At 39.5% G+C, this 18,681-nt stretch overlaps 1 protein-coding gene across 13 annotated transcripts in view; it reads left to right on the top strand.

Moving 5' to 3' along the window:
- RAB3GAP1 (RAB3 GTPase activating protein catalytic subunit 1) overlaps positions 1-18,681 on the top strand; it is a 93,325-nt gene that overhangs the window by 17,979 nt on the left and 56,665 nt on the right. For 12 of the 13 annotated variants that reach the window (XR_004969312.1, XM_036319368.1, XM_036319367.1 and 9 more), the window contains 2 exons: positions 13,880-13,999; positions 14,694-14,859. Coding sequence is in view for 12 of the 13 variants with exons in the window: in XM_036319368.1 (XP_036175261.1) it covers positions 13,880-13,999; positions 14,694-14,859 (286 nt within the window). In the remaining variant the exon portion in view is untranslated. Of the gene's footprint in view, positions 1-7,282; positions 8,102-13,879; positions 14,000-14,693; positions 14,860-18,681 lie in introns of those variants that run through there. The other variant, XM_036319371.1, reaches the window with a different exon arrangement.

The raw sequence follows: 18,681 nt of genomic DNA, 5'->3' as shown, positions 1-18,681 counted from the left end.
AACTCTTATCAGTTAGAGCAGAAGTGAGAAACCTCCCTAAATCCAAGTTCCCAGGTGCCAGCAAAGGTCGGCCTTGCAAGTAGATTATCCTAAGGATAGCAGTCACTGGCCTGCTGTTAACTCTTTTCTGCACAGTATATATCGTATCTAGGGTAGTATCTAACCTAATTCTGATGATTTGTATAGAACACTTAAATATCATAGAAAAGTTAACATATATTGTTGGAAATGGAATTGAAAAAAAAAATGTTGATCTCAGTTACATGATAACATCAAAGCTCTAAATTATAAATGTGATACATTAATAAAAAAGGCACATTACATTTAAAAGGGCTTTATCTTTTTTAGTAATTCAAAGTATATCTGAACTTTATTTTGGAGAGAGTGGCATTAAAACACACCATCACCAAAATGGTCCAAGTATGAGCCATAGTCAAGAAAGAAGACCTGATAAAGGAAATTTATATACTGGTTTTAAATTATTCTGTTGGTGTGTGTAATTTTTTTATTAAAGAATTTCTAAGAGCCGAAACCGGTTTGGCTCAGTGGATAGAGCGTCGGCCTGCGGACTGAGAGGTCCCAGGTTCGATTCCGGTCAGGGGCATGTACCTGGGTTGCGGGCACATCCCCAATGGGAGATGTGCAGGAGGCGGCTGATCGATGTTTCTGACTCTCTATCTCTCTCCCTTCCTCTCTGTAAAAAAATCAATAAAAAATATATTTAAAAAAAAAAAAAGAATTTCTAAGAAAGGGGAAAATGATAACATCTGTATTTGTTTCTTTTTTGTTCATTCCATTGTGATTACTATAGCAAGCAGACTAGCACACTAAAAAAAATAAGAGTTATTTGCAGGTGCAAATAAACTGGATATTGTTTCATAAATACTGTTATTTTAGTATGATATTTTAAAAACTTTGAACTTAAAACAATTTAAACAACTATAAAAAGAATTTAATAAATTACCCATTTAATTTAATCAGAATCCCCTGATCTTTAAATGGGTAATTTAAATGTGAATATATACATTAACATGGCAAAATATATTGGAAGGCAGCATGATATTATAGAGCAGGGGTGGGGAACCTTCTCTCCGCCAAGGCCATTGGATATTTATAACATCATTTGCTTAATATAAATTTATGTTGCTATGAAAAAGCACCTAGATTTATTGAATTTCGAGTCCCGCTTGCAGTTGCCTTGGAAGGGCCAGACCAAATGATTTTGTGGGCCTTACACGGCCCTCAGGCCAGACAGTCCCCACCCCTGTTATAGAGCAGGACTTTCATTAGACGTTAACAGAACACCTATTGTTTGGCCAGACACTAATTATACAAACTTACATTTAATTTCTAGTTTAAGTACTTATTATGTTGGCAATTTTAGGCAAGTTACTTAATTTCTCTATGTTAGTTTCTACGTTGGGAAAGTCAGCATAATAAATAAATGCACCTGAAGGGTGTTTGTGAGGATTTAATAATATAATGGCATATAGTGTGTTTATCAGAATCTCAGTGCCATTATGTAATTTCTGTTAAGCTTTTAAAAAAATGTTTTTATTGATTTCACAGAGGAAGGGAGAGGGAGAAAGAGATAGAAGCATCAATAATGATAGAGAATCATTGATCAGCTGCCTCCTGCAAGCCCCCTCCTGGGTATGGAGCCTGCAACCCAGGCATGTGCCCTGACCGGAATCAAACTGTGGGTTTATGTCTGGATTCTCTTGGTTTCTGTAGTTTTATAGTAAGTATTTAATTAGCTACTATGCCTCCTCCAACTTTATTCTTCCTTTTCAGTGTCATTTTGGCTCCATCACTTTTCCATTTACATTTTAGAATTTGTTTGGCTATATGTACAAAAAGTCCTGGTGGAATTTTGATTGGAATTGTTTTAAATTTCTAGATAAGTTTGGGGAGAGTTGAATCATTACTATGCTGAGTCTTCCATTTTATGAACTTGGCTATGGTTGGTCTCTCCAAATTTTTAGATTTTATTTGATTTCTTTCATCAATGTCTTACAGTTTTCAGCATACAGATCCTGGATATGTTTTGTTAGGTTTATACTTAATTATTGCTTTATTCTTTTTAAGGAGCTATTGTAATGCTATTATTTTAAAAATCCATCTAGTTTTTGCTAGTATGTAGAAATGGTACTGATTTTTGTGCATTGACCTTATATCCAATGACATTACTAGATTGCTATTCTATGAATATTGTAATGGCTTTAGGGTTTTCCATCTAAACAGTCATGCTGTCTTTGAATAGGATTAGTTTTATTTATTTTTTAATAGTCTATGTCTTTTTTCTTTTTATTAAATCTTTTTTTTTTATTAAATCTTTATTGTTCAGATTATTACATTTGTTCCTCTTTTCCCCCCCATAACTCCCCTCCTCCCAGTTCCCACCCCGCCCTCCGCCCTCACTCCCCACCCACTGTCCTCATCCATAGGTGCACGATTTTTGTCCAGTCTCTTCCCGCATCTCCCACACCCCTTTCCCCCCCAAGAATAGTCAGTCCATTCCCTTTCTATGTCCCTGATTCTATTATAATCACCAGTTCATTCTCTTCATCAGATTATTTATTCACTTGATTCTTAGATTCACTTGTTGATAGATGCATATTTATTGTTCATAATTTGTATCTTTACCTTTTTCTTCCTCTTCCTCTTCTTAAAGGATACCTTTCAGCATTTCATATAATACTGGTTTGGTGGTGATGAACTCCTTTAGCTTTTCCTTATCTGTGAAGCTCTTTATCTGACCTTCAATTCTGAATGATAGCTTTGCTGAATAAAGTAATCTTGGTTGTAGGTTCTTGGTATTCATCACTTTGAATATTTCTTGCCACTCCCTTCTGGCCTGCAAAGTTTCTGTTGAGAAATCAGCTGACAGTCGTATGGGTATTCCCTTGTAGGTAACTGAGTTTCTTTCTCTTGCTGCTTTTAAGATTCTCTCTTTGTCTTTTGCTCTTGGCATTTTAATTATGATGTGTCTTGGTGTGGTCCTCTTTGGATTCCTTTTGTTTGGGGTTCTCTGCGCTTCCTGGACTTGTAAGTCTATTTCTTTCACCAGGTGGGGGAAGTTTTCTGTCATTATTTCTTCAAATAGGTTTTCAATATCTTGCTCTCTCTCTTCTTCTGGCGGCCCTATAATTTGGATGTTGGTACGCTTGAAGTTGTCCCAGAGGCTCCTTACACTGTCTTCATATTTTCGGATTCTTTTTTCATTTTGCTTTTCCGGTTGGGTGTTTTTTGCTTCTTCACATTTCAATTCTTTGACTTGATTCTTGCGCTCCTCTGGTCTGCTGTTGGGAGTCTGTATAGTATTCTTTATTTCAGTCGGTGTATGCTTAATTTCTAGTTGGTTCTTTATCATAACATCGAGGGTCTCATTAGATTTCTTGTAGATCTCAACAACTTTATCGGTGGCTTCTAGACAGTTCTTGAGAGACCTTAGAAGTGTGGTTCTGAACTCAATATCCTCCATTGACAGTTTTGTCCTGTTATTTGTCTCCGCATTTTTTATGCTTTCTTGGTGCACCCCCTAGTGGTCTTTGTGTGCAGTCTTGTTGTAGTTAAGCCTTGATTGTTGTAGTTAATACTAGGGGGATTTGACCTTCAGGCCAACTGGCTGTGAGAATCAGCTGTGTCTGCAGTGGGAAAACTTCTGTCCTCTTGGGAGTTGCTAATCTAGCCTTTGCCTGAGGCTATCTGGCAAATGGCTCTGTGCAGGGCTTGGGCGGGGCGGGGCGGGTCGCACGGGATCAACAGAGCGGGTGGAGGGAGCAGTTATGGCTGCTCTCAGTCCTGTCCCCAGAGGCTCTGCCTCTCAGAGTCCCAGCAACCACTGCAAACCTCGGACAGAAAGGTGCCCTCACGTTCCGACCGATGCTAGCCAGTCCCGCTTCTCCCGTTTGAGTCTGGGTCCCTAGAGACTCACCCAGAACTGGAGCTCAGAATCTGAGACTCCCTCCTGGTTGAAAACGACAACCGCGCCCTCAGCTACCAGCCCGCTCCGCGCATACCTCTGCACCTTTGTATTTTCCGCACTGCGCCTTTCTGAGTCTTGTATGCTGTTCTCTTTCCTTCTAGTTGAAGAATTTCCCCTCAGCCAGTCTTCCTGTGGTTCTGGGCGATGTCCCTTCCATCTTTTAGTTGTATTTTTGAAGTGGTTGTTCGAGGCAGCTAACTCCGTTGTTTACCTATGCCGCCGTCTTGGTTTTTCCTCTCTATGTCTTTTTTTCCCCCCCTTGCCTTTTTAAGCTGGCTAGGACTTTCAGTAAAATATTGAATACGAGTGGTGAGGATGGATGTCTTTGCCGTGTTCTGATTTCAAAGGGAAAATTTTGTTTTTTACCATTAAGTACGATGTTAGCTGTAAGCTTTTCATAGAGGTTTTCTTCATAGATGCTCTTTATCAGGTTGAGAGAATTTCCTTCTATTCCTAATTTGCTGAGAATTCTTATGAATGGATGTTGAATTTTGTCAAATGTTTTTTCTGCTTAAATTGATATGATCATTTGTTCCTTGTTTAGATTGTTTTTTTATCCTCAGCTGAGGATATGTTTATTGATTTTGGAGGGAGGGAGGGTGAGTGGGGGGGGGGAGGGAGAGAGAGAGAGGGATCAGTTGGTTGCTTCCCATTTGAGCCCTGCTGGGAATCGAACCCGAAACCTTTTGGTGTATGGGACGATGCTCCAACCAACCAAGCCACCTGGCCAGGGCTCTTCTTTAGATATGGTAGCTTTGTATTCCCACTATAAACCCCACCTTTTGTATAATGTGTGTGTGTGTGTTTATTTTTTGCTGGATTTAATATGCTGTATTTTTATTGAGGACTGCCTGTGTTCACGATGAATATTTGTCTGTGGTTTCCTTATAGTTTGGTTTTGGTATCAGTATTGCTGGCTTTATAATGTGAGTTGGAAAGTATTCTATTCTATCTAATTTCTGGAAGCCAGTGTGTCAAATTGACGTTATCTTTAAATGTTTGGTAGAATTTATCACTGAAACCATTTGGCTTTGGAGTTCTCATTTTATTGAGGTGTTGGTCCCTTCTAGGATCCAGGCTTTAAGAAAACTCTCAGTTCTAGTTCTTTGTCTAATCTACACCCATATCCCTGAGGGACCACTCAAAATGTAACAACCTCTGTACTGATTTGGATTGATGGAAAGTCCTTGCACAGACAATTCTTCAGTAAACTATAAAGCAGAAGGAAGCTGGCATGTTCAGGTTACTTTGTAGAGAGATGAGTAACATCATTGAAAACATACAGTTTACTATTTCCTCCTAAGCACGGGCGTAGTTGTGGATGTAATATCCAAGTGATATTATGCTTCTGGAAGCATAGTTTCCAGGCCTCGCCTTACTTATATTTATTATTGGGGTATTCTTGGACATACCGTAGTCTGAATACATGCCACAGACCACCTTCCTGGGGTAGTATACTTTATCAGTCTCAGAGTTATATAGTTCACATTATTGCTGCTAGGCTAAAATATATGATATTCTCAGACATAAATAGACTTTTCTTCTATCATTCTCAGTCTCTTGAGTCCAGCAATTTTCAACCTTTTTATCTCATGGCACACATAAACTAATCTTTAAAACTCCGCAGCACACCAAAACAGAATTTTTGCTAATCTAACAAAAAATAGGTATAATTTTGATTCATTCACACCAGACAGCTATTGTTGTGTTGGCTATTATCATTTTTTATTTTTAATTTGACAGTCTGAGGGAAAAGAAGTCAGTGCCCCCAACTAAATAGTTAGGTATTGCATATTTTAAAAATTCAGTCTATCAAAGCGTCAGTTTTGTAGACACATCTGTGAGTCATACTGATAGGCTTTTAGCATCTAAAAAGCTTGTCATGTAACATCCAAATCCCCAGTTCCTAGCCCTGAGGACCCATATCTCCAAACCCTGGGTTTTCTCAGAGTCACCTGAGTGCTTGCTTCTGGCTTTCAGTTTCCTCTTTGTGTCTGTCCCCCAGTAATCTCCTCTTTATTCCTTCACTTCTAGCTATGTATTTTTAAAGCATTGTCATATTTAATCAGGCAGTTTGGTGTGTTTCAAGGAGGGGGCCTGTGTCATGTCAGTCTGCCATATTGCTTCCCTTTTTAAAATTTGATCTTTTAAAGATTGGAAGGCCAACAACCAAACTTTTGAGAATTATTTGATAATTAGGCATATTAAAAGTATATGTTTTCTTTTATTAGGCAAACATTATTTTTAGACATTTACTATAAGCCAGATACTGGGATACCACGAATAACATATAATCCCTGTATCAGTGAGCTTTGGAATTATTAGTAAGGGGACAGCAAAGAGAACAAATGGCAACACTGTTCACAGATGCCTTCAGACAGGCAGCTCGGGCTTGATGCAGGCTCACAGGAGGTGCCGCCTTTTCAGACAGATTAAGTCTGGAAAGAGGGTTGAGAATGGCAAAAGATGAGAAGGGATCTGTGTAATTTGGGCCTAATGTGAACAGAGAATCTTAGGAAGATTTCATGATATTTTAATGCTTCTATTTTATATAGAATTTTTATTTTTTTAAAAATATATTTTATTGATTTTTTACAGAGAGGAAGGGAGAGGGATAGAGAGTTAGAAACACTGATGAGAGAGAAGCATCAATCAGCTACCTCCTGCACACCCCCTACTGGGGATGTGCCTACAACCAAGGTAAATGCCCTTGACCGAATCGAACCTGGGACCCTTTAGTCCCCAGGCCGACGCTCTATCCAGTGAGCCAAACTGGCTAGGGCTATAGAGAATTTTTAATTATAATTGTTAAATACTAAAATCTTTGCAATTTGAAAGATTATAAATTACTCAACATGCTTTTTTAGCAACTGAAGAATAAGTATATCAAGAAGTTTTTGCCTATAAATATTTCCTTCAAAAAAATTAAACTTAATACTAAAACAATGATGTTGAAGATTTGAAAACTATTTTGCAAAATATTCATATCATTTATATACAATCAGTATAAGTTGACCCTGTCAGAATGAGAAAATTTATATCTGGTTAACTATATTTTCAGATCAAACTTCAGAAAATAGAATTTGAGCCTAGCTGGTGTTTCTCAGTGGTTGAGTGTTGACATATGAACCAGGAGGTCACAGTTTGATTCCTGGTCAGGGCACATGCCCGGGTTTCGAGCTTGATCTCTAGTGTGGGACATGCAGGAGTCAGCCAATCAATGATTCTCTCTCATCATTGATGTTTCTATCTCTCTCTCCCTCTCCTTTCCTCTCTGAAATTAATAAAAATATATTGGAGGAAAAAACAAAAATAGAAATTTGACATTTGTGTCAAATGTTTAATTTTATTCTAGTTTATTGATCTACATCTAATTTTGATATCTTGTAGTTTCAGCTTCTATATCAAGCACCTGTCAGATTAGCTCCTAAACCTGTTTAACTATTTTAAGGGTATTTTATAAAACTGGTCATTAAAAGGTATGTGGATGTGATTAGTTTTTATGGTTTGGCAAGATAATTGATCTTAATGATGTGATTTGTTGGATGCTTCTGTCTACCTCCTTATATAACGTGTCCTTTAAAAATCTTTTAACAGCTAATTCCTGAAACCATCATTAGGGATTTATTCCCTTAGTTAATTGTTATTACTTACAGCACTGTGAATGACACAAATGTTAGCCATAGCAGACATTTATACCCAAATGTAAATTCATGAGATCTTTACTGAGCAGAGGTTTTAATAAGAAAATAGGATTATGAACCTCTCTACCTCCAAAAAATATCCACATCCGAAAACTTGTGAATATAGGTTACATGGCAAGAAGGAATCAATGGAGCAGATGGAATTAGGGGCTAATCAACAGACCTTAAGATATATCCTGGATTATCTGGGTGGGCCCAGTGTAATAACAAGAGTTCCTAAAAGTGGAAGAACAGGCAGAAGAAAGTCAGTGTCAGAGTGAGGTGATGGGAGAAGAATTGGGCCTGCTGTTGCTGGGTTTGAAGGTGGAAGAGGCCACACGCCGAGGAATGAGGTAGCCTCCAGAAGCCGGGAATGGCAAGGGATGGAGTCTCCTTTGCAGCCTCCAAAAGGAACACAGATTTTAGTCTGGTGAGACTCGTGTCAGACTTTTTTTTTTTTTTTTTTTTTAATTTAATTTTTTTTTTTTATTAAATCTTTATTGTTCAGATTTCGTGTCAGACTTATAAGCTATAGAACTGTATGATAATAAACTTGGATTGTTTTAACCAACCAAATTTGTGATATTTTGTTATAGCAGCACTATGAAAATAACACAGAAAGTGAGAACATAAATGCTGTATGCCTGGGGAGGCTCTACTGAGATGGGAAAAATACACTGAAAATACAGCTATGTTTAACTGAGGACACGTTTTTTCTCTATGGTTTTGCCTTTGTCAGAGCTTCAGTCACTCTGTGGTCATTATAAGGAAACAGCAGCAGCAATAAAAGGAACAGTCCACAAACAGTCTTATGAACTGTGTTTGTAATTGAATAATTATGTTGGCTTTTTAAAAATTTATTTTTGTGATTTTAATGTATTTTTTGCTAGTCAGAGAGAGAGAGACATATGAAAGGACCTAGAGAGAGAGAGAGAGAGAGAGAGAGAGAGACATGAAAGGACCTGGTAATTTTGAGATGGAATTTTAAAATAGCGCTAAGGACCTATAAAGTGTTCTTCCTTCCTTCCTTCCTTCCTTCCTTCCTTCCTTCCTTCCTTCCTTCCTTCCTTCCTTTATTTTTAATATTTTATTGATTTTTTACATAGAAGAAGGGAGAGGGATAGAGAGTTAGAAACATCGATGAGAGAGAAACATCAATCAGCTGCCTCCTGCACACCCCCTACTGAGTATGTGCCCGCAACCAAGGTACATGCCCTTGACCAGAATCGGACCTGGGACCCTTGAGTCCGCAGGCCGACACTCTATCCACTGAGCCAAACTGGTCAGGGCTGTTCTTCTTTTTTTAAAAAAAATATATTTCATTGATTTTTTACAGAGAGGAGGGGAGAGGGATAGCAAGTTAGAAACATTGATGAGAGAGAAACATTGACCAGCTGCCTCCTGCACACCCCCTACTGGGGATGTGCCCGCAACCAAGGTACATGCCCTTGACCAGAATCGAACCTGGGACCCTTCAGTCCTCAGGCTGATGCTCTATCCACCGAGCCAAACCAGTTAGGGCTCTTATTCTTTAAAAAGCTAATGTTCAGAGAACTTCTGATAATGGTGACACGAAGTGTTGGCAGTTATTTTCTTTAAAAAAAAAACGGATGTATGAAACTGGAAGAAGTTTTATAAATAACTATTTTAGGGCACTGGAAATTGCTTAAAGGCAGAAAACAGATTTAGAAGTTTGTTTTTTCTCTTAAAAAAACTGCTTGAGCTTCTAGTAAGAATAGAGGGGCCTCTGGCCCTTCTACTTGTGGCTGTTCTATTGCTGTCCCTCTTCGCCCAAATCTCTGTTGGTGAGAACTGTAGTTTTCCAGCCTAGACTAGCCATGAAAACCACCAGTTCTTTTGTCAGATAGGCAGACTTGAATCTGGGTGGAGGGCAAAAACCTGTACCTTCGCTATGCCGAGGTTGCAGACCATAGGCAAGTGGTGGATTCGTCAGAGATTTAACAAGGATGTCCTGTATGGGAACCATGGAAGAGCTGGGCTCACGCTGTATGCATTCCTGTATGATAGGAAACCACATGTACACAGGAGACACCAGAGCCCAAACTTTAAAGCTAGCTGTGACTTTGAATGAATTATCCATCCCCCACACACAGATCAGTCATCAGAAAATGAAAGCCTTACTGGTTTAGATGTTTTAACACATCTGTGCCCAGATTATTGGCTTATCACTAAAACAAGGGGTAGCCTGGTTAAAAAAAACAAGAACAAAATGACTGAATAGAGACATTAATAACTGAATATCTTGGGGAGACAGATTGCATAGTTTAAGCCCAGGCAACTTACTAAATACAAACAAAAAAGAAGCAACCCTCAGAAAAGTTAAATAGGGCCTGGTTTGCTATAACATATTATCTAAATGTAATTTTCAACCACAGATGACTAGATATGCAGGGTCACACAGGAAAGTGTAGCCCGTATGCAAATGGGGAAAAAGAAGTAGAAATGGACTCTAGTGGACCCAGATGTTAGATTTAGCAATAGTTTCAAAGCAGTTACTATAAATATATTCAAAGAATTAAAGGAACTGTATTCAAAGAATTAAAAAATATACTAACAATGAATCAAATAGGAAATCTCAATATTGGGAACTATAATAAAGAACCAAATGAAAACCCCACATTTGAAAAGTATAACTGAGGCTTGGAGCTAATAATTGCCACATTTTAAAAATTTAGTTTTTTCCTTGACTTGCTGGCTAAGTCTCAATCCCTCTCTAAAATGCCACTTAATAAAATTGTCTATACAGTTTTTTAAAGAGTATAACTGAAAAACTCACCAGATAACTTATATTGATCCTTCAAAAATAATAATAGGAAAAGTACATTAGAATTCAGAGAAGAGAACATATTTAACAGGTGTGATGGGATGGTATTTGAGGCAAATCTTCAAAAAAAGATCCAGCAGGGTTTGGATATTTAGTGATGGCAATATAGTATATATGTGTGTGTGTGTGTGTGCGCGCGCGCGCACGTGTGCACACATCTGTGGCATTTTACGTAGAGGACACAAAACCAGAGGATATAATTTCATTGTAGATAAACAAAAAGCAGTTCAGTTTGGTTTGTTTGTTGTTAATGGCACCATACACTGGCACAGGCTGTGTTTGTGTAGAGAGGGAAGAGATAGTTTGACAATAGCTATCAATGTTAAAGATACAGATGTTCTTTTTCCCAGCAACTTTTAGGACTTTATCTCACAGATATACTTGTAGAAATAGATAATCACAGCCCTAACCGGTTTGGCTCAGTGGATCGAGCATTGGCCTGTGGACTGAAGGGTCCCAGGTTCTGTTCTGGTCAAGGGCATGTACCTTTGGTTGCAGGCACATACCCAGTAGGGGGTGTGCAGGAGGCAGCTGATCGATGTTTCTCTCTTATCGATGTTTCTAACTCTCTATCCCTCTCCCTGCCTCTCTGTAAAAAAAAAAAAAAATCAATAAAATATATTTTGAAAAAAGAAATAGACAATCACAAAATTGTTGCAACAGCATAAAACTGGAAGCAAAGTATTGATGTGTAGGGGATAAGGTAAAGAATATAATAAAAGCGTAATATGCTAATTAGACCAGACAGCTGAACAATCTTCCGGACGAAGCCGAGGCTGTGAGGGCCGAACGCCTTGAATGAATTTCGTGCATTGGGCCTCTAGTATGTGTGTGTGTGTGTGTGTGTGTGTGTGTGTGTGTGTGTATATATGTGTGTGTGTGTGTGTGTGTGTGTGTGTGTGTGTATATATATATATATATATTAATTAAAGGCCTAGTGCATGAAATTTGTGCGTTGGGGGGGGGGGGTTCCCCTCAGCACAGCCTGCACCCTCTCACAATCGGGACCCTTGGGGGATGTCCGACTGCTGGTTTAGGCCTGATCTAGGATCAGGCCTAAACCGGCAGTCGGACATCCCTCTCACAATCCAGGACTGCTGGCTCCTAACTGCTTGCTTGCCTGCCTGCCTGAACGCCCCTAACCACTCTGCCTTCCTGCCTCACTGCCCCTAACAGCCTTCCCCTGCCAGCCTGATCACCCCCTAACTGCTCCCCCTGCTGGCTTGATTGCCCCCTAACTGCTCCCCCCTGCTGACCTGATCACCCCTAACCACCTCGGTCTCTGCCCCTGCCACCGTGGCTTTGTCCGGAAGATGTCTGGAAGATGTCTGGTCTAATTAGCATATTACCCTTTTATTAGCACACACACACACACACACACACACACACACACACATACTAGAGGTCTGGTGCATGAATTAGTGCATGGGTGGGGTCTGATTAGCTGGGCCATCTTTGGGGAGGGGCCACAGACGGTTGGCCAGTTGGCCTTGCCCCCTGGTTGAACTCCCGGTCGAACTCCTGGTCTAGGGGACAATTTGCACATTAACCTTTTATTATATAGGATATGTGTGTGTGTGTGTGTGTGTGTGTGTGTGTGTATACACACACACATATGTATATATAATAATATTATTTGAAGATAGGGTTGGTACATGGACAGATAAAATATTTCTGGAAGAAGAACCAGCAAACTGTTGACAGTGATTTCATTCTAGTCTGGAGGTGGCATAGGGAAATGTTCTCTTGTTTTCTGTCCTTCAAGGACATTAAAAAAAGAAAACTTTTTAAAGACCTTTAGAGCTTAAAATTCATAGCTCTGGGCTCCTTTCAGTACTTGATGCTGCTTCTACATAAATAATTTTGATTTCAGAGGTAGGAGGGTGGAGGTGAGGTAAGAAGACAAAATGAATTTTTGTACTGAATAATAAACAGATTATGGGTTGGACTTTTTAAGAACATTTTATTTACTGCCGTTTGGAGGATGTCTTGAGGAGAATGTTCATGAAAACTAGAGGCCCAGTGCACGAATTTGTGCATGGGTGGGGTCCCTCGGGATGGCCTGCGGAGATTGGGCCCCAGCTTGTGCCCCCAGCCTCGCAGCCCCACCTGGCAACCCGCCTTGGCTTTGCACCGCCCTCTCATCTGCTCTTCAATCCTGCCTACAGGGTGATTGATAGGGGCTGGGCACCCCCCCACTCCACCCCCCCCCCCCCACCCCTGGCTTCCTCAGTGCCTGGGAGCTGGGCAATGGCCCCACCCCCTGCTGCCACCGTTGGTCTCCTTCTGAGGTGCTATTGGCAGGGCAATCACGCCCCCGCTCACACCCGCCCTGACCTGGCACCGCCCACTCACCTGCTCCACCATCCCGCCATGCTCCTGCTCTCAAAAGGGGTCCATTGGGGCTGGCAGCGCCTCCACTGCTGCCCGCTGCCGGCACCATGTCACTGACTCCTGCCATGTTCCATGCTGCCTCCTGGTGATCAGCAAACATCATAGCGAGTGGTCGAACAACCGCCCGAGGGGACAATTTGCATATTAGTCTCTTATTATATAGGATAAGCATTCACAACTTTTTGCATATCTAGAGTTAAAATAAATTAGGCAATGAGTAATGTCTTTCATAATCTTTATTTTTAAAAATTATTAAGTATACATTGAGGAGAGTCTAGGACAGGAATTTTCAATAAGCAAGATCACCAACTTGAACTTTCATGTTTGTAAAGTTTGGCTGCAAATTTGTGGTTTTTAAAGGCCTTTGTAAAGACAGATAAATAAATTTTCATTATTATAAAGTACCATAGCAAGAATAAACTATTTTCTGATACATTGTCATCTACCTAATGTGTTATTGGGTAAAAGAATCAAGAATTCCTTTAATTATGATACCTAAGTTAACCATTTATCTCTTTGAAGTAGCACAAGTGTATCATGGCTGGTAATTATTTTACTGCCACTTAGGAATCTTTCAAACTTTCTCTTTCTATAATAGTGGACTTAATGTTATCAGTTAATCAAAGCAAAATTTCAGTTCTAGCTTTCATGATTCATCTTTAAAATTAAACTTTTAAAGCAAAACTGTTATTTAATGTTCCTTCCCTTGTGATTTCAGCACATTGCTTCTAGTTTGTAGTAGTAGAATGATGGAAGTATTTTACTAAATGAGGGAAATTCTGATTGTAGGTTCAGTTGCCATTAAAAAAAAGAAACACCTGTACTTCAAACCTGTCTTGTTAAATTTTCTTAAGGGATTTATTTTTTAATGTTTTTCAAATAATATATTTTTGTATTCTGAAGTTTCCCCCTGTTTAATAGCAATGATTCCTTTTTATTTTCTTTTTTTTTTTCTTTCTTTTTTTTAAGGTATGGACTGCGAGAGTTCGTGGTGCTCGCCCCTGCAGCAAACAGCGATGCTGTTCTCAGTGAATCTAAGTGCAATCTTCTTCTGAGTTCTGTGTCTATTGCTTTGGGAAACACTGGCTGGTAGGGGACATTTTGAAAAATAGGCAATAAGTTAAAAACTATTTTTAATTATATTTTATGAAGGAAAATGGTTACCAAGTGTTAAGTTTTTTTATTATACTTGGAATTACTACTTGTACATTATTATACTTTTGGAATATTGTATATAAGACTAACTCAATAAAACCTTTAGGGAAAGCATTTGTGAAAGGAAACTTACTGAAATACTCAATGAATGTTCGAAATGAAGAGTGGTGTTTTTGTGCTTGGCTTTCAAATGTTTAGTTTATTTAAATTTTGTTACAAAATCTAATTTTAAAACTTGACAGCATTGCCGTGTTCAACCTCAACTGGGAACACGCACATCAAGTGACTCGGAATTTTTAATGCTCTCCACATGTCTGCAAATGACTGTGAAAATGCTGCAAGTATTGATTTTGGGGTTATAAATAAATTTTGGCAAGTGGGCTAATTTGCACATAGGAAAATCTGTGAGTAATAAGGATTAACTATATCTTCAAATGATAAAGTAAAAAGCATATCATCATGAATGTTCGTTTAATTTGCATTATTTAGTACCTGTGAACCAAGTTTATGTATCATGGCTTTGGAAAGGCTAATATGATATGATCGTTTTTATTGAATAAAATTTTCATTCTACTTTTTAAAAAACTTTCAACCATTTAAAAATTCCTATTTTAATTATGTCCTACAGCCAGGTGCCACTCTTTGCGCAAATTCATCACAAATGGCGAAGAATGTATGTGGGAGAATGTCAGGGTCCTGGTGTCCGAACTGATTTTGAAATGGTTCATCTTCGAAAAGTGCCAAATCAGTACACTCATTTATCGGGTCTGCTGGATATCTTCAAATCAAAGATTGTAAGTTGGCATTGATATTGTGAGTCTTTCCTGGAATCCAGATGAAAGTAGCAACTTGGTAATTTGAGTATATAGAAATATTTCTCTATAATATTGATAATGGGATTACTTAGAAGAAATATGTAATTAACTATATAAATTATAAATTACTGTTTTTTTAAAAAAAATTTTTATCTATAGAGAGAAACATTGATATAAGAGCTAAACATCACTCATCTGCCTCCTATAAACCCCCTTCGGGGGATAGAGCCCGAAACCTGGGCATGTGCCCTGACTGAGAATCGAATAGAATATAAGACAGATTTATCTTAAAAATAAAATCAGCCCGGCTGGTGTGGCTAAATGGTTAAGTGTCGACCTATGAACCAGGAGGTCACGATTCAATTCCCAGTTAGTGCACATGCCCAGAATGCAGGCTTGATCTCCAGTAGGGGGGCAGGCAGGAGGCATTCCTGCCAAAAATGTTTAACATAAATCAAAACATAAGGAAATACCTGTGTATTTCCAAAACGAGCCATATTTTGGAAAGAAACTGGCCTAGACTCTTCAAAAATGTCACTTATCATAATAGGCAAAATAAAAATAGGGAGCTGCTTAGTTTAGAGGAGACTAAAGTGATATAATAGCTAAATGGAATACATGATCCTTGATCAAAACAAAATAGCCAGCCCTAGCTGGTTTGCCTCAGTGGATAGAGCATCGGCCTGTGGAGTGAAGGGTCCCAGGTTGGATTCAGGTCAAGGGCACATGCCCAGGTTGCTGGCTTGATCCCCAGTGGGGGACATGCAGGAAGCAGCCAAGCAGTGATTCTCTCTCATCATTGATGCTTCTATCTCTCCCTCTCCCTTCCTCTCTGAAATCAATAAAAAAAATTTTTAAAAGAAAGAAATGCTGGCATACAGGAAACTACATATTGTATGCTCATGTCTATTAAAAAAATCAAAACACAAAATAGCCATAAGTGACACAATTGGGACAATTTTAATAATGACTATATATTAGAAATTGGCATTAATGTTAAACTTCTTGAGTGATAATCTTACCTAATAATAGGCAAACATGCAAATTGACCATACTTTCACTATGCCTTAAGCCACACCCACCAGCCAATCAGAGCAACTGTATGCAAATTAACCCAACCAAGATGGTGGCTGGCAGCCATGGAACTGGAGCAAGCAGGAGGCTTGCTTGCTCCAGTGATGGAGGAAGCCAGCCTGCCGCCGGCTCTGAGCTCTACTCAAAAGCATCAAAGTTTCAGTTATAGAAGGTAAATAAACCCCAGATACCTGCTTTTAGCAGGCTGTGGCCACGGAGCTGGAGCGAGCAGTAGGCTTGCTTGCCCCTGCGATGGAAGAAGCCAAGCTTCCCAGTGGCTGCTGCCTCCTCTCAAGGCAACAAAGTTTCAATTATAGGAGGTAAATAAACCCCAGATACCTGCTTCCAGTCGCCATGGCCATGGAGCTGAAGCAAATTAAAAAAAAAAAAAGGAAAGTCTGGGAGCTTCAGTCGCCAGGGGGCTTGGTCACTCTGAAAACAGCCCTCAGCCCCTCACCCAGGCTGGCCAGGCACCCCAGCGGGACCCCACCCTGATCCAGGACACCCTTCAGGGCAAACCAGTTGGCCCCCACCCATGCACCACGCCTCTATTCTATATAATAAAAGGGTAATATGCAAATTGACCCTAACAGCAGAACAACTGGGAATGACTGGTCACTATGATACACACTGACCACCAGGGGGCAGACACTCAATGCAGGAGCTGCTCCCTGGTGATCAGTGCGCTTCCACAGGAGGAGCTCTGCTCAGCCACAAGCCAGGCTGATGGCTGCCAGTACAGTGGTGGTGGTGGAAGCCTCTCGCGCCTCCTCAGCAGCGCTAAGGATGTCCGACTTCAGCTTAGGCCTGCTCCCCGCTGGCAATTGGACATCCCCCGAGGGCTGCCGGACTGCCAGAGGGATGTCTGACTGCCAGCTTGGGCCCAGTCCCCTGGGGAGCGGGCCTAAGCCAGCAGGTGGACATCCTCCGAGGGGTCCCAGACTGCAAGAGGCCATAGGCCGGGCTGAGGGACCCCTCCACCCCCCAAGTTCACAAATTTTTGTGCACCGGCCTCTAGTTGTTTTATGATTTTGTATAGTTAAAGCTACCCAGTATGTAACTCTCCTATACTATCTTTATAAAAATTACTCTTTAACATCTACTTGAAGTGTCCCAGTGCTCTTATTTTTCACTGGCACTTGATTTTATTTTTACATATATTTAATTATTAGAAAAGACTTCCTTTTGGGTGGGAGCAGTTCTACCCTCTGGTGTCACATAAAATTTAAGTTTAAATCCTCTTCTGCCACAATCCTCTAATTAAATATATATATATTATATATGTATATATTATATATGTGTGTGTGTGTGTGTATTTATATATATATATATATATATATATATATATATATATATATATATATAAATAATTTTAAATCCTCACCTGAGGATATGTTTTTATTGATTTTGAGAGAGAAAGAGGGAGAGGGAGAGAAAGAAACAGCAGTTATCTCCTACTAGTACAGTGATGGCGAACCTTTTGAGCTTGGCATGTCAGCATTTTGAAAAACCCTAACTTAACTCTGGTGCCGTGTCACATATAGAAATTTTTTTATATTTGCAACCATAGTAAAACAAAGACTTATATTTTTGATATTTATTTTATATATTTAAATGCCATTTAACAAAGAAAAATCAACCAAAAAAATGAGTTCTCGTGTCACCTCTGACACGCATGTCATAGGTTCGCCATCACTGTACTAGTATATGCATCCCAACTGGAAATTGAACCTGCCTATTGGTGTATGGGATGACACTCCATCCAACTGAACCACCAGGCCAGGGCACCTCTAAATCTTTGAAAACTTACACACACTAGTTTTTTCTTTTTCTTTTTAGACATTCTTCATTTTTCCCCCCAGGTGCTCTTTATATTTCATGGTTTTATATTTGGATTGTTGATTTTGATATTTGTCTCTTTTAGAACTACATTTCATCATGTTTTGGATAAAAATTTTTTGCAGGCACATTTTAAATATTTAACATTTTAAACTTTCTCTCCCACTTTTTCTAGTGGTTTTGTGGTTGCTCCCTACCTCCAGGATATTTCAGAAACACATTTTAAAATGGTGTTGGAGCCTCTTATTCTGTGGTGATATTTGGGGTATTAGAGTTTCTGCATTATTTGCTCAGATCATAAGAATGAGTGTTTTCCCCTTACACAATAATTCTTCCTATTCCCATAGCTTCCAACAAGGCCACTGTACCAAGCAGGAGTGCCCTGCCCCAGTGTCTGTCTTAAACAGAGGGTCTTGCAGTGCCCGCCTTCTTCTGTGTGGAACACTTTTGGTCCCATATAGTGCAGTCTGCAATCCTAGGCTGTCAACTCAGCAGGCATGTGCCTTGAGCCCCATTTATCATTTTTCCGTTCCTTTTTTAGGGCCCACAAAGATATATATGTCATGTTTGATCTTAGCTATTTCTTTTTGGTTTCTCTTTCTGTATTTATCTACATGGCTATCTGACTGGAGCAGAGGTTATGTTACAAAGCAACCTTGTTATAGTTTCTAGACCATTTGTACCTTATTACATGTGAGCTCTCATTTGCTATCTGGACCTGGCTAAAAAGATGATTAGTGACCAGCCAGAATCTTATCTTGCTTGTGTAGGATACAGCAGCCCAAAACCAAATCATCTTTTTGGCAACCACCTTATATTTTGACTTTAGATTAAGTTTGTATTCAGTTAAAGCTACTAGTGACATTTATAGATGCTGCTGTTGAGCTA

The sequence above is a fragment of the Myotis myotis genome, unplaced genomic scaffold, assembly GCF_014108235.1.
Source record: "Myotis myotis isolate mMyoMyo1 unplaced genomic scaffold, mMyoMyo1.p scaffold_m19_p_8, whole genome shotgun sequence".
Lineage (NCBI taxonomy): Eukaryota > Metazoa > Chordata > Mammalia > Chiroptera > Vespertilionidae > Myotis > Myotis myotis.
The sequence above is the reverse complement of the archived record's forward strand: the minus strand, read 5'-3'. Positions and strand labels throughout refer to the sequence as shown.